The 15,016-nt window shown below is 35.7% G+C and overlaps 1 protein-coding gene across 1 annotated transcript in view; it reads left to right on the forward strand.

Moving 5' to 3' along the window:
- Window positions 1-15,016, forward strand: part of bchs (WD repeat and FYVE domain containing 3 bchs) — a 137,415-nt gene that overhangs the window by 80,838 nt on the left and 41,561 nt on the right. The window contains exons 40-45 of the mRNA XM_069812959.1: window positions 1,221-1,455; window positions 4,267-4,490; window positions 6,077-6,330; window positions 9,312-9,539; window positions 12,175-12,366; window positions 13,752-13,968. Of these exons, the coding sequence (XP_069669060.1) occupies window positions 1,221-1,455; window positions 4,267-4,490; window positions 6,077-6,330; window positions 9,312-9,539; window positions 12,175-12,366; window positions 13,752-13,968 (1,350 nt within the window). The remainder of the gene's footprint in view (window positions 1-1,220; window positions 1,456-4,266; window positions 4,491-6,076; window positions 6,331-9,311; window positions 9,540-12,174; window positions 12,367-13,751; window positions 13,969-15,016) is intronic.

Here is a 15,016-nt window from a genome sequence, read left to right on the forward strand (position 1 = left end):
TTAATCAGAAAAAAAGTATTTTCAGCACAACGTTTTATTTTTTTTAATGGAATAATAGCCATAAGTAGGGACACCAATTTTCGCGAATGATTTTTTCACGAATTTCTGCCAATTGAGTCAGAGAGTTAAAATTTTTATAGGTATGAATAAGATTCGTTCTGTAGACACGTTTTAAAGTCGTGATTTGTCGCGAATTTTACTCGTTTCGCCCGTTTTTTTGCGAACTCTGTAATTTTTTGCTTTAAACACGATTTTTTTTACGAATATCACTGAATTGTACATCCATCGGTCATGAAATTCCATTATTTAATTTTCGATAATGAAACATTTAAAATTAGCCTAATACAAAAATTGGTTTGTCTTTCATGTTTTATCATGTGGAAAACATGACTGCTCAGCTGTGAAAAATGAAAATCTGTGACCTGCATTCTCAATGCTTAGGTTTGTTACATTGTTAGACACTCACACAATAAGAAGGTACATACCACATTTTCAGCAAGAGTACACAACGAAGACTAAGAAATAATGTATTTTGATAATTTGGCAGCCAAGCAGCCTGTCATAGTGTGCAAATGAACGTAGGCCTGATATTCACATGACAGTTTTCTCCATCTAGTGCATAACTGGTGTTATTAATACTGGGGTAGCCTGTGAGGAAATGAGTGTTTTGTTACTAATTTTTTAAAGGTGATTTAAACTTTTTCTTCACAATTTACATGTTTGAATACCGACTTATTTCATGATTTACATATTTAAATAACGGATTTTTTTTATTATTTACCTATTTAAATAACGACTTTTTCACGATTTACAAATTTAAATAATGATTTCTTTCACGAATTACAGTACTTTTGTTTACCGACTTCGATGTATTTTATTCATCGTTTCATGATGTCCCTAGAAGTAATGAATTATGAGGAACTGTGTAGTGATGGCAGGAAAACAGTAGACACTCAAAAAAATTTGCTGAAATATTACCGTATCTTTATCCCCCAACAGTGGTCGAATCGCGAGTAGATTTGCTGGAGGAATACACTGAAAGGGCGTAATTTATGTTTTCAGTCTGTATTTAATGCATTGTATGATTTCATGACGTTAAAAAATATGGTAACAATCTATCAGAGATCAAAGACGAATATTGAAGTGATGCTTAAACACACAGAAGCGTGATCGATTTGGTTATTCATTTCTGTTGAATATCACTTTATTTTTGTTTCTAGGCTGCAAACAAAATGGCGTGCAGCTAGGTGACATTGTGCTGCCACCATGGGCTAAGGAAGATCCGAGAGAGTTCATACGTATGCATCGACTAGCACTGGAGTGCGACTTCGTGTCACAACACCTTCATGAGTGGATAGATCTCATCTTCGGCTACAAACAGCATGGTCCAGCAGCTGTGGAGGCTGTAAATGTGTTCCATCATCTCTTCTATGAAGGAAACGTGGATATTTACAGGTAGCATTTCAGTTGCAGGCCTAGATTGTACCTTTGAAACCAGTTGGAGCCAGTGGCGGCCGCTGATCATGTTGCAGCGTTGCGCAACGACCAAGTTTTTCCCGCACATTAAAATTTTGTTTATGTTAAATAACTAAACAGATTTTAAGTTTCCTTCTCGTCGAATTGAAATATATACGTATTTTTATTTATATATCATTTAAGAATTCGAGTATAAAATAATCAGCTTTTATAAAACTCATCAAATTGTGAATACTTCAGAAGTGGTCGTTGTGCGGCTCAAGCAACAGCCAGATTCGTGTAGCGGCTGGTATTGAAGGTAGGCTCAGTTCAGAGTTCCCTATCCCAGCAGTTAACACAGCTGGTCGGGGCACAACTCTTGCAACGACCGGAAGCAAATAGTTCTTGTATTTGCCTGTAGATTGCAGAAGTGACCATTCCGAATGGACATAGCCGCTGGATGACTCATGACTTGAGACGAAATTTTCAGATTTTTTCCGATTCTTCGTTTCTCGTGTGGTTTCTCACTTCCTGACTTCCTGTTTCCTGACCAACGCGTAGCTAGGTGAGCACGTGGTCCAGTCATTTTATAATCGTGTGAAATTCATTTAATCCTCTTTTAAATATTTAGTTTTTGTTGGAATTTAAGTAGTTTTATGTGAATTGTGCTGCATAATACAATTTTTTTTATTGGATGTGATATTTCCGTCAAGTTTGTGACATAGGTACATAGGCATATAACGTTATGAATTTAGTAAGTTGTTTAAAAAACAGAAACTTTTCTGTAGTTTAATGAGTTTTATGTGAATTGTGGTAGTTATCACAAGTTTTATAGTGCAGTGATGTTTTCTTCAAGTTTGTGATATACGTGCGTTTACCATTATGAATTCTGTAAATAGTTTACAAAACAAGAACTTCTCTGTACTTTCTGACGAAGAAAAATAAAAATTAAAGAACTTGGTAGACTATTGCCTGATCTAAATATTGTCCAGACAGTTACTATGGGGAAAAGACAGTTCAAGAGAATTTTTAGAAAGGAAATTTAGGAACAACTGGATAATACGCACGGCAGACCAATATCGATAGTCGACTCTACTCGCTGGCCACTAGTCACCGGGCCGTACCGAGCCGTATCAAACAAAATATAATCGAAATGGTGGTAGTCAAATTCGCGACTATATTCTTAAATAATTCACTCCATTAGTCAAGTTCAAGGTTTTATGTAGTACAACGGCGGTTTTTTGAATGCATTAAATGAAAATGAAGATGTAATAAGATAATAAACTAGGTTATCACAAGGAAATTAACAGGAAAAAAGATGTGTTTCACGGAATACAATTAAAATGACGGAAAGTAAATTTCCGGTTAATGTTCGCCAAAGCGTAAAGTACGTAATTATGACGGCGTTGCTGTTTTATTTCTGGCCTATAGAAAAATACCTAGCCTTTTACGAAAAAAAAAAATTTAAGGACCATGAAATTATTCACCGCTTTCATTATAGGCCTATTATTTTTTAACAATATTACGAATCAAAAACTGTCATATTATATAATTTTAACTACTACATGGACGAACCAAACCAAGCTAACCTAACCTAACCTAACCAAAGCTAACCTAACCTAACCAAAGCTAACCTAACCTAACCTAACCAAAGCTAAGCTAACCTAACCAAAACTAATCTAACCTAACCAAAGCTAATTTAACCTAACCTAAGCTAACCTAACCAAAGCTAACCTAACCAAAGCTAACCTAACCTAACCTAACCAAAGCTAAGCTAACCTAACCAAAACTAATCTAACCTAACCAAAGCTAATTTAACCTAACCTAAGCTAACCTAACCTAAGCTAAGCTAATCTAAGCTAAGCTAACCTAACATAACATAACATAACATAACCTTCGTAAATGCAAGGCCTGTAACCGGAGCAAGAAGGGATCTCAATCATTTAATCTGCAAGTACACGCAAAAATAAATTCAAGTAAGGATCACGCTCCCACTGCATGAGAGGTCCGCACATGCGCTACAGCAAAACTGTTTCTGTCCCGAGCCTCTCATCTAAGGCACTCGTCATAATTTACTCGCAATATTTACGCAAATACACATTGTCGCTAACAGTGGTGCTATCTCTCAATAATGTTCAGAACGAAGGAGGTAGACAGAGAGAAAAAATTTCTCCCGCCAACTACGCCACACACCAACGTCATGTTCTTATGTTGGTGACATTGTGTATTTACTTAAATTTGGTGCTAAACGTAACGGCACGGTTCAAAGTGACCGTGCTAATTCTCCAGTATAGCGGAAATTTACAATAATCATGACTAGCTTTTTGGTTGTGAAGTGAAAAACGCACTGTTTTGTTTTCCGTGTATTTGGTTGATAGGGAACAGTCGTGGACAAGAACGGCTATTACTGATATTAATCATTTAAGTACCAGCATTGGATTAAAATGTTCATGACCATGTACTGATAAAGATAACTAATTCCACCACTCTCATCACAGAAAGTGCAACACCTAGGCCCAAACTTCACCAGCCGCCACTGGTTGGATCCAAACCATTCTTTCTCATGGACATTGACTTACAACTATCTTTCTCAAGAGCATAATATAAAATTGAATTTAGGGTTTTTAGTCTGTTGAGGCAACCATTCATTTTCTCATGTTTGTTTAGTACTAATATCTACTAAGAGTTATGGTGGTGATATAAATACACGTTTCTCATGGCTGTTGGTTATTTTTGCAGCAATATTTGTGTAATGTAGCAGAATCTGCGTTTAAATAATCTTTAACTCGATTAAATCTATTTATCTCTTAGTATTGACGATCCTCTGAAGAAGAATGCCACTATTGGTTTCATCAACAACTTCGGACAGATTCCAAAGCAGTTGTTTAAAAAGCCACATCCTGCGAAGAAGATCAGTCACCGGACATCTGTGATCGATCCAGGCCCAATCACACCAGGCCTGAGCTTCACAACAGGGGATAGACTCTTTTTCCACAATCTCGACAATCTCAGGCCTTCACTTCAACCAATCAAAGGTACTTTATCAACATGCATTGAGGACCAAATACCGTAGTCTTCTGCAAAGAAATGATAATTGCTGGTAATAAACTGCATGTTGCAACAGTTATACGGGAAATTTTAGAAATAGTATAACAAAAAGACATTATATACACATAGTATACTTACTCAAGTAATTTCCACCGCAAGATTTTTAGGACTTGTTTTTCGGAATTTCACCCTTTTACATTAAACAAAATTGGATACGATGAAAGATGAGTAGAACAGAGAAAAATTCTCTCCAGCACTGGGATTTGAACCCGGATTTTCAGCTCTATGTGCTGACGCTCTATCCAATAAGCCACACCGGATTCCCATTCCGATGTCGGATTGAATCCTCTCAGTTTAAGTTCCACCTCTTGAGTTCCCTCTAGTGGCCTACCCTCATGCACTGCGTCATATATATGTATGACAGTGGCACAATGTCCATACATGTGCAGAGGTGCACTTGTTATGAGTGACTAACTGGCCAGGATCTGACGGAGTGATTATTTTTTGCAAGAGGTGGAACTTAAACTGAGAGGATCCAATCCAACATCGGGATGGGAATCCTGTGTGGCTTAGTGGATAGAGTGTCAGCACATAGAGCTGAAAACCCAGGTTCAAATCCTGGTGCTAGAGAGAATTTTTCTTCGTTCCATTCATCTTTCATTGTATGATGACGCAGAATTTCTGCACGTAAATATCATACGTACTTCAGTACATCATAATAATATAAAATTGGATACTCATATTCCTTTCAAGAGTATTTTTCGCGAAGATTCCAAGTATCAGAAAAATAAGTACGGAAAACCCATCATTATTCATTCCTTCCATAATGGAACCGTCTATGATTCCTCTGACGACACAGATGATCTGAAAACCCAGATGATTACCTATTAATTACTGATTTGATTGGTACATGGATTGTGATGTTATTTATGACCAGATTTTCTCATTATTTTGTAGTCTTAGTCTAATTTCCCCTTCCTTAATTTTTTCGCCTTCAAATTTTGAGAAAATGAGGGACTAATAGTAATAATAATAATAATAATAATAATAATAATAATAATAATAATACACAACAGCCATAATACAGTCAAGGTGTACTAGCTGATTGCCATCCTGCAGCAGACGATCATCCAACCAGTGTAAAGGTAATGTGTCGTCAATGCATTATTATTATTATTATTATTATTATTATTATTATTATTATTATTATTATTATTATTATTATTAAAAAAGTGTTAAATAGTAAAAATGGTTCACTTAGAAAATAAACTGAAAAATGTAGTAGGAAAGGGCATTTGAGTAGTCTCTAGTGTAACTCATTCGATTGGATTTGAGATCTGAGGCTGGAGGCGGATATGGGTTCGAATTTCGCTTGGGCTGATTATCTGATTGAGTTTTCTTGCGATCTTTCCCAAACCTGTAAGGCGAATGTTAGATAATTCCATAACAAGTCATAAGACTTGGGACCAAAAGGAAGATTACAACTATAAATCGTGTTGATTTTTTTAAGCCAACACACAGTAGTTAATGTAATAAGCACGAGCTTCTTCGTGATCAGATGTTTTATTTACAGAACTTAAGGGCCCAGTGGGTCAAATCCTGCATTCCGACAAGAACGTGCTGGCTGTGGAACAGAACAAGGTACTAGTCCCACCCACCTACTCCAAGTACGTGGCCTGGGGTTTCGCTGACCACAGTCTGCGAGTTGGCAACTACGACAGTGACAAAGCTGTGTTTGTGTGTGAGACTGTGATGCAGAGCAATGGCGAGATTGTGGCCTGCGTGTGTCCCTCCTCGAAACTCATCATTACAGCAGGGACGAGCTCGGTAAGTGGCAGTACATATAACAGAGCAGGAGTCAGTGGGTCAGTGAATGAGTGATTTGAGACAGGAATTCAGAAATCAATATACTGATGAACAGCTTGAGTTCTCGAGATGTTTTGTGTTGGAATAAGCAAACAACTTCAAGTTGTACTGTTCTTTTTATTTTGTTTTTTGTTTTTAAATTTATTGCATTACCTTATTTCAGGCATTAGTTCCAAATTCAGGTTACTTTTCACTTCTCAGCTCTTGACTTCTGTGAAGAATGCACATTAAGTGAAGATACAGCTTTTTAAAAGTTAGGGAGTAGACTGAATATGATGTTATTTGAAAACATATTCTTCTGTTATTAAAGAGTCTTTGCTTTGTGTGAATTACTAAGTATGCTTGCTGACTGTATCCTATAAGTTTTGCCGAAGAATTTGCATTAACATAACTCGATGAAAGAGTAATGGAACGGAGAAAAATTCTCTCCGGCACCGGGATTTGAACCCGGTTTTCAGCTCTACGTGCTGATGCTTTATCCACTAAGCCACACCAGCCACTAGAGGGAACCCAAGAGTTGGACCGGTGCCGGAGAGAATTTTTCTCCATTCTATTACTCTTTCATCATATGATGACGCAGAATATCTGCATGGAAATATCATATGTACTTCGATACATTAAAATAATATATATGATATGTGTAAATCACTTCGTGATTTAAGACTGCGCTTATTCCGTCGGATCCCGGCCAACTAGTCACTCATAACGAGTGCACCTCAGCACATGTGTGGACTTCAGCCCTACGTTCATATAGACATCTATGACGTAGTGCAGAGGGCGGCCACTAGAGGGAACCCAAGAGTTGGAACTTAAACTGAGGCGATTCTGTCCGACACCGGAATGGGTATCCGGTGTGGCTTAGTGGATAAAGCATCAGCACGTAGAGCTGAAAACCCGGGTTCAAATCCTGGCGCCGGAGAGAATTTTTCTCCATTCCATTACTCTTTCATTGTATGATGACGCAGAATATCTGCATGGAAATATCATATGTACTTCGGTACATTAAAATAATATATATGATATGCGTAAATCACTTTGTGATTTAAGACGGCACTTATTCCGTCAGATACCGGCCAACTAGTCACTCATAACGAGTGCATCTCAGCACATGTGTGTGGACTTCGGTCTTACGTTCATAGACATCTATGACGTAGTGCAGAGGGCGGCCACTAGAGGGAACCCACTAGTTGGAACTTAAACTGAGACGATTTTGTCCGACACCGGGATGGGTATCCGGTGTGGCTTAGTGGATAAAGCATCAGCAAGTAGAGCTGAAAACCCGGGTTCAAATCCCGGTGCCGGAGAGAATTTTTCTCCATTCCATTACTCTTTCATCGTATGATGATGCAGAATATCCGCATGGAAATAATATATATTAACATAACTGTTTTAGCACTGATGTCCAAGCACTTAAGATCCTTATGAAGATAGTCTAGAATTACACTTGTCGCTGAAATTATTTATAGCAAGATTTGAATATCTTTTATCATAAAAAATTGTGTAACTTTAATTGCCAAATTAGTATATTTCTATTTGGTTATGTATGCGGAATGTAAATATGTGTTTTTGGATTGTTACATCATTCACAGACGTCCTTTTGTTACTTTCGTCCCAAACTGTAATAATACACATTTATTGAATCAGTTTTTAATATCTTGCGTGGATTATATTGATGAATATGGTACATTTTTAGTTAACAGTAAATTGAGACAAAATTTTTTGTACGAAATTTTGGCTATATTATCATATTTCAGTAATTTATCTTGAATTTGAGTCATATCTCAATTTATCATGAATTTGGATCATTATATATATGCTGAACCTGCATAAAATTGGAATATATCAGTCCCCTAACTGCCCATTGTGCAACTCAAACCAAGAAATGGATTCGGAACACCTCACAATCTATGCTTCAGTGGCTGGTCATGATAATATCTTTGAAAAATATTGGAGTGCAAGAGGTCAGATGACTTTATTGTCAAACGCCTGGTATTAGAAAACAACAACAACATATATATGCTGAATATTTTAAATGAATTTCATATTCACTACTTATATCATTGTCTATTCCATTGCTTATTTATTTGTTTTTTGTTGTCTATCATGGCATCTCCATTCTTGTGATGGCTTGGAAAAGATAAGCTTGATTACGTTGAGAAGTTCAAAAGTACAGTAATAAGTACCAAATTTTGGTATTTATGCTGGCCATGAAAGAATAGGAAACTGTTTTGCTTGCAGTAGATTTACACAGACAACTGTGTATGAAATAACAAGAAGCAAATTAAAATTCTACAAGAGAAAGTGGAGAAGAAAGAAAGAAAAAAAATGCATGCCTAAACAAAACATTTGGCACTGTAAAACATGATATCTGCTTTAATTTTTATTAATAATGTTGGTTATAGAATCCCGTGTTTTAGTAAGATCTGTACTTATTTATTGTAAACATGACAAATTATGAACCTACATTGCTCTTTTATAAACTACTTTTTCAATCTTGTTATTACTTTGTTTAAAAGAGACCCAAACATATTTTGTGTATTAATTATCGATGAGAATAATTTAGAATTATAATTACATTCTCGAGTTCATTAGCACCAAATAAACAGATACCCAGGTAAAACGTAGTAGAACGAAGCTGATATTGGTGGAAAAGTATACCAACAAAAATTATAAATATCCACGTTGTAAGAGTGTTAACATAGTTTTTTTTTCATAACTGCACAAAAATGGATGAAATCAAAACTAAGATATTAATGAGTTACAAATTGACATTGCAAGTAATTAAAATTATTGCAGGTGGAAAATTACGTAATTCTCTGACATTACCTTCTGAATTCAGGGCCAAATAACGTTTTCTGAGATCTTGAAGTTTAAAAGAGATTACATCTGCATTGTAAGGTGGGAAAAAAAGACCAGTTGCTTTGTTACACTACTTCTTCCAGGTGGTAACAGTGTGGGAGTATGCACGGAAGCAGCTGAGTATCAAGCAGTGTCTGTACGGCCACACAGATGCGGTGACCTGCCTAGCTGCAAGCCCTGCATACAACGTGATAGTGTCAGGGTCACGTGATGCCACAGCCATCATCTGGGATCTCTCACGACTCATCTTCGTGCGCCAGCTGCAGGGACATGCTGCACCAGTCGCAGCTGTTGCCATCAATGAGCATACTGTGAGTTGACCCAAATTCCATGCAACTTTGTAATGAAGTTTTGCCATACAACTATTATAACTTGTGCAGTCTTAAAAAAAGTGTTTTTATGAAGTTTTATATTTAAAAAAATGCAATTAAATACAATCTCATACTGATGTCTATTCATATAAACCCATATTATAGCAATGGCATTCATACAGTCCTCTCTGTAGATTGAAAACTCAAAAAAAGTTTCATATCCATTGTTCAAGAATTAAAACAGAAACTCAATATCCCGAATTTAAAAGAAAACTTACAAATTAAACCAAACCCTTTAACTCTATTAAATATAGAATATAATCTAAATTTAACAGAAGAAATACTGAAATCAGAAGTAAACACTGAAATACTGAAACAGTTGTCTTTAGAGACAATTAATATTAGGTACCCTCCACAAAACTAGCTTCATTTTTACACCGACAGATCCTTGATCTCCAGAGAACAAGGTGCCAGTGCAGGTGTTATGTGCTGTCTCTTCTCACTTTATAGATCACTTGGATATGGAACAACAAGTTTTGATGGTGAAATCATTGCAATAGTGAATGTCTCAGGAATATTCTATGCCACATCAATAAATTTAGGAAGGCAGTTGTATTGTCAGTCTCCAAAGCAGCTATTCTATCAATCGTCTCTAAACACACACCTTCATCTCAAACAGCAGAAATAACTAAAATGCTCTCTCAACTAATATCACTCAATAAAAGAATTGTATTCCAATGGATACCATCCCATTGTAGAATCCAGGGAAACGAGAATGCGGATGCTTTAGCAAAGAAGGGCAGCACTGCTACTTACAGACCTGTTACTAAATCTACGTATTACTCTGTGAAAAGATTTATTAAATTTACATACTTAGGCTTCAACAATCAAAATTTGATAACACAATCTCAAGGGAAAAAATGGAGCTCTCTGTATCATAATCCACAGTTGATTCCTGATTTACCACGCAAATCGTCTGTAGTTGCATTTAGATTGGCAACAGGCCATGACTGTTTGGCCAAGCATCTGCATAGATTGGAATATATCAGTCTCCTAACTGTCCATTGTGCAACTCAGATCAAGAAATGGATTCAGAACATCTCAAAATCTGTGCGTCAGTGGTAACCATGACAGTATCTTTGAAGTCAAGAGGTCAAATGACTTTACTGTCAAATGCCTGGCATTAGAAAACAACAACAACAGCATATTTAAAAGAATACAATTAAATTCAATCTCATACCAATACCTATTCATATAAACCCATAATATAGCAGTGAGTGGACTTAAAAACAATTTTAAATTAACACAAGAAAAAATTAGTGCTGTTACAATGCAGTAAATCTGCAACACCCCACGAGACTGTAGCCGACTGATTAATGAATATAGATTGCCCTACTTACTTATGGCTTTTAGAGAAGCCAGAGGTTCACTGCCACCCTGACGTAAGCCCACCTGTCCTCAGCAAGATTAATCCACTCCCTACCAACACGTCTCAGCCTCCCCAAAGCTCTTTTTCCCCTCAGGTCTCCCGACTAACACTCTACACACATTTCTGGAATCATCCAGACGTGCTACATGTCCTACCCATCTTAAATGTCTGGATTTAATGTTCCTAATTATGTTAAATGAAGAGTACAATGCGTATAGTTCTGCATTGTATAACTTCCTCCATTCTCCTGTAATTTCATCCCTCTTAGCCCCAAATATTTTCCTAAGCACCTTATTCTCGAACACACTTAACCTCTGTTCCTCTCTCAAAGTGAAAATCTAAGTTTCACAACCATACAGAATAACCGGTATTTATAACTGTTTATAAATTCTAACTTTCAGTTTTTTTGAAAGCAGAAAGTATAGATTGCCACCTTTGCAAAAGCATGTTGCATTTATAAACTACTGTACATTGCCTTGTTGAAGCAGCTCACAGCATGACAAACTATCAGTAAAGCAGCTGCCATAACGAGGCATTTTGTGATATGAAACCTCGGTTTCTGTTTTTTCCTCATAAATATAATTTCGTTAAGGGATATACACCTTCGAGGGTAAAAAAAATTGATTTTTCATCTTTCTTATAGTAATTTAATATGAACTTTTTAGCTTTATATCTGTGAAATAAATTTTAAAATATCTGTAGAAGTGACCAAGTGCATTACAATGTCCTAACTTCCAAACACAATATCACCAAACAATTTGTAATTTTATCGCTCATTTTCTTAGAACTCTATTTTTCAAATCTGTTTAAATCATATTTTCCACAATTTTTTTTCAGATAATTTTTCTTAAAAATGTAAATATACTCGCATGAACAAAACAATTTTTTCTTCCTCTTCTCTAACCATTCACAAAGGGCTTGTTAGTATGAATATTACTTAAAAAAATATTTAAAACCTTGAAAGTGATTTTTAAAGAGTAGTTTGGTACAAATTACGAAATAAAAATTTTTGAAAATTCACGATTTCAAAAAAATGTTATGTAGATAAATATTTTTTCCTTTAAATTGAAGAGAAATTTCCAGACATTAAGCATATACAACTTGTTCAAAATAGGACTTAAGAATGTGAGGGAATAACATTTATAAAATGTATAAATTTTTAATGGTGGCCGGTGTATGTAACCCTTTAATGGTATTTTATGTTAGGGTGACATTGCGACTTGTGCTGGCACGTGGCTGCATGTATGGAGCATCAACGGAGTGGAGCTCGCAAGTGTGAACACCTGTGTGGGGCGAGCAGACAGGATGCAGCAGATCCTGTGTGTGGCGTTCTCACAGACACATGAGTGGGACTCACAGAATGTCGTCATGACTGGCTCCACAGATGGTGTAGCGAGGGTGAGTGCCATGCATAATATTGGGAATTCTGCTTTAGTGATAGTAGCAGAACATCGAATTACAGGAGAAGAAATAGGTAACTGAATAGACGAGATGTTTTTCTTTGGAAAATTGATCATGATCATCATTATCCTTTGCATCAGGCAACTTTGCCTTAGCAGTCCATATTACTGGCTACCACATCGGTTTTTGAATTACAGACTGATCCTATCATAATATCATCAGGGCAGCGTAACTCTGCCCTTACAGGCATCCCAACTCAGAAGTGGGTTACAAATAAGCCGTTGCCAGGAGAGACCAAAAATGTCAAATGACAACCTGGTGGCATTGGAAAAAAAATTCACTGAACATTAAGTGTCAGACATATAAAAATGTGGTTCCGAGACTTTTCATTCATCTGTAGTAAGACTCAAATACAGTGAAACCTCTCATTTATGGACATCGAAGGGACGTAACAATCTGTCCGCGTCTGGGAGGTGTCCTTTATTTGGAGTAAGGCTTCTCAATCTAACAATAAATTTACAATATGCATTATGTATCCCTTCACACTTTAAATGAAATGTATTACTGTAGTTTAATTCTACATAAATACAGTCTATAAATACAGTCTACTATACTACAGTAAATTCTTTGCAACTTTGAACTACAGTAGATAAAACCGAAAAAGGAAAATAAAATACTGTGCCATGCAATTTTATTCTAGGTCTACAGTTATGCAGTACTGTAATTTACAGTTTTCAACTTAACCTTTACGTTCAGGTGCCATGTCTGTGGAAACAGAACAACTGATTGAAGTGAAGAGAATAATCCTACTAACCCTATCATGTGTTGAATACAATTCACGATTGCAGAAACCTGGACCTATCAGACACGTTAAATTTTATGAGTTTGTTTTATCCACCCGCTTCCAGCTAACAAGGGTTAGCCAGCTGGGCTTGTGGTAACCTACGAGACCCTTATTGTCTTCTTTCATGTTAAGGAATTTCTGTACAGTTCTCAAAACTAAATTTTCCATTTTTGTAACACATTAGGTCTTGAAATCCAAGTTCTGTCCGCAGTCCGGAGGTAAAGCAAGCTTTAGGTCTGTGAAACAGCCGTCCGTGTCCGTGTCTGAGAGTGTCCGTAAATGAGAGTTAAATTTATCATTATTTCTTTATTTTTTCAGTTGGGACATAAAAATCTGTCCGTATATGAGGAGTGTCCGTATCTTGGGGGTGTCCGTAATGAGAGGTTTCACTGTATCACATACGGGATTTTATTGTATTTGCTGTATTTATTAATTCATCGTTCATCTTGATACACAATTCAGATCTTTCTTCAGCTTCTTTGAATATCTATAAAGTCACTGTCTGTGATATTGTGGCTCATCATGTGCTTGTTTGTAGATGTGGTCAGTGGACTATGTGCAAGTTCCAAAAGAGGACAAGTTAGGGCTGAGTCATGACGAGAGTGAAAGTAGTGTGGATGTGGCTGCGTCAGTTAGTGAACGGGCACCGTGCAGTCAGCCAAGTGCGGAGTCGGAGCCAACAGCCAAGCAACAGCGCGTGGCCGACCTCGTCAAGCAGATGAGCCTCTCAGCAGAGTTCAACACTAATGACGCAGGTGTGTGTGTATTCAGTGTTTCTTAAACTACTGGACATATTTGGACATTCAGTATTTGTTATCTCAATTCGAAAAAATAACTTGCTTGGAATATAAATGTATTTTATTTAAAATCGAAGCGAAATAATAATAATAATAATAATAATAATAATAATAATAATAATAATAATAATAATAATAATAATACTAATAATAATAATAATAATAATAAAAATAATAATAATTATAACTAACAATAATAATAACAATAACAATAATAATAACAATAATAATAACAATAATAATAATAACAATAACAATAATAACAATAACAATAATAATAATAATAATAATAATAATAATAATAATAATAATAATGTATTTATTTATTGATATTCATGTGGTGGACAACAGCCATTGGCCAATGAAAGTCCAGCACAGTGACAGAATAATACAATAAAATGAACAACAATGATACAAATTAACTATATAATTGAAGAGTTCACTGCAAGAATGATGGATGTCGCTTTCTTGTCGAAAATGAACCAAGACTGTCAATGCATAGCTTAAGACATATAGAATGTATATAGAGAGTTATATGGCATTACAGCATACTCTGTTTATCTCTCAGTGTTTGTTTTGTTTATTTCTCAGTGTTTGTTTATTTGACTATGTATGTTTATTTGCTTATAATTATTTGTTTATTTGTCTATATTTATTTGTGCTAAGTTTGTTTGTGCATGTGTGAGTGTATGTGTGCGTGTGTATATTATCGAGCCTGACAATGTCATATCCAGGCCTTGTACACTGGTTTCTGATAAATAAATATTATTATTATTATTATTATTATTATTATTATTATTATTATTATTATTATTATTATTATTATTATTATTATTATTAACACTGATAGTCATTGTCCAGTAATGATCGGAAAATCACAGTTAAGCTATGAGCGCTAAGCATTTCAAATTTTCAATTGCTTCTCCTGCAAAATGTATTCCAAATGACATCCATCAGTCTTGCAGTGGACTCTTCAATTGTAACAGTAACAACAAAATGAAGAACA

This window comes from Periplaneta americana, chromosome 16 (assembly GCF_040183065.1).
Source record: "Periplaneta americana isolate PAMFEO1 chromosome 16, P.americana_PAMFEO1_priV1, whole genome shotgun sequence".
In the NCBI taxonomy this organism is placed as follows: domain Eukaryota; kingdom Metazoa; phylum Arthropoda; class Insecta; order Blattodea; family Blattidae; genus Periplaneta; species Periplaneta americana.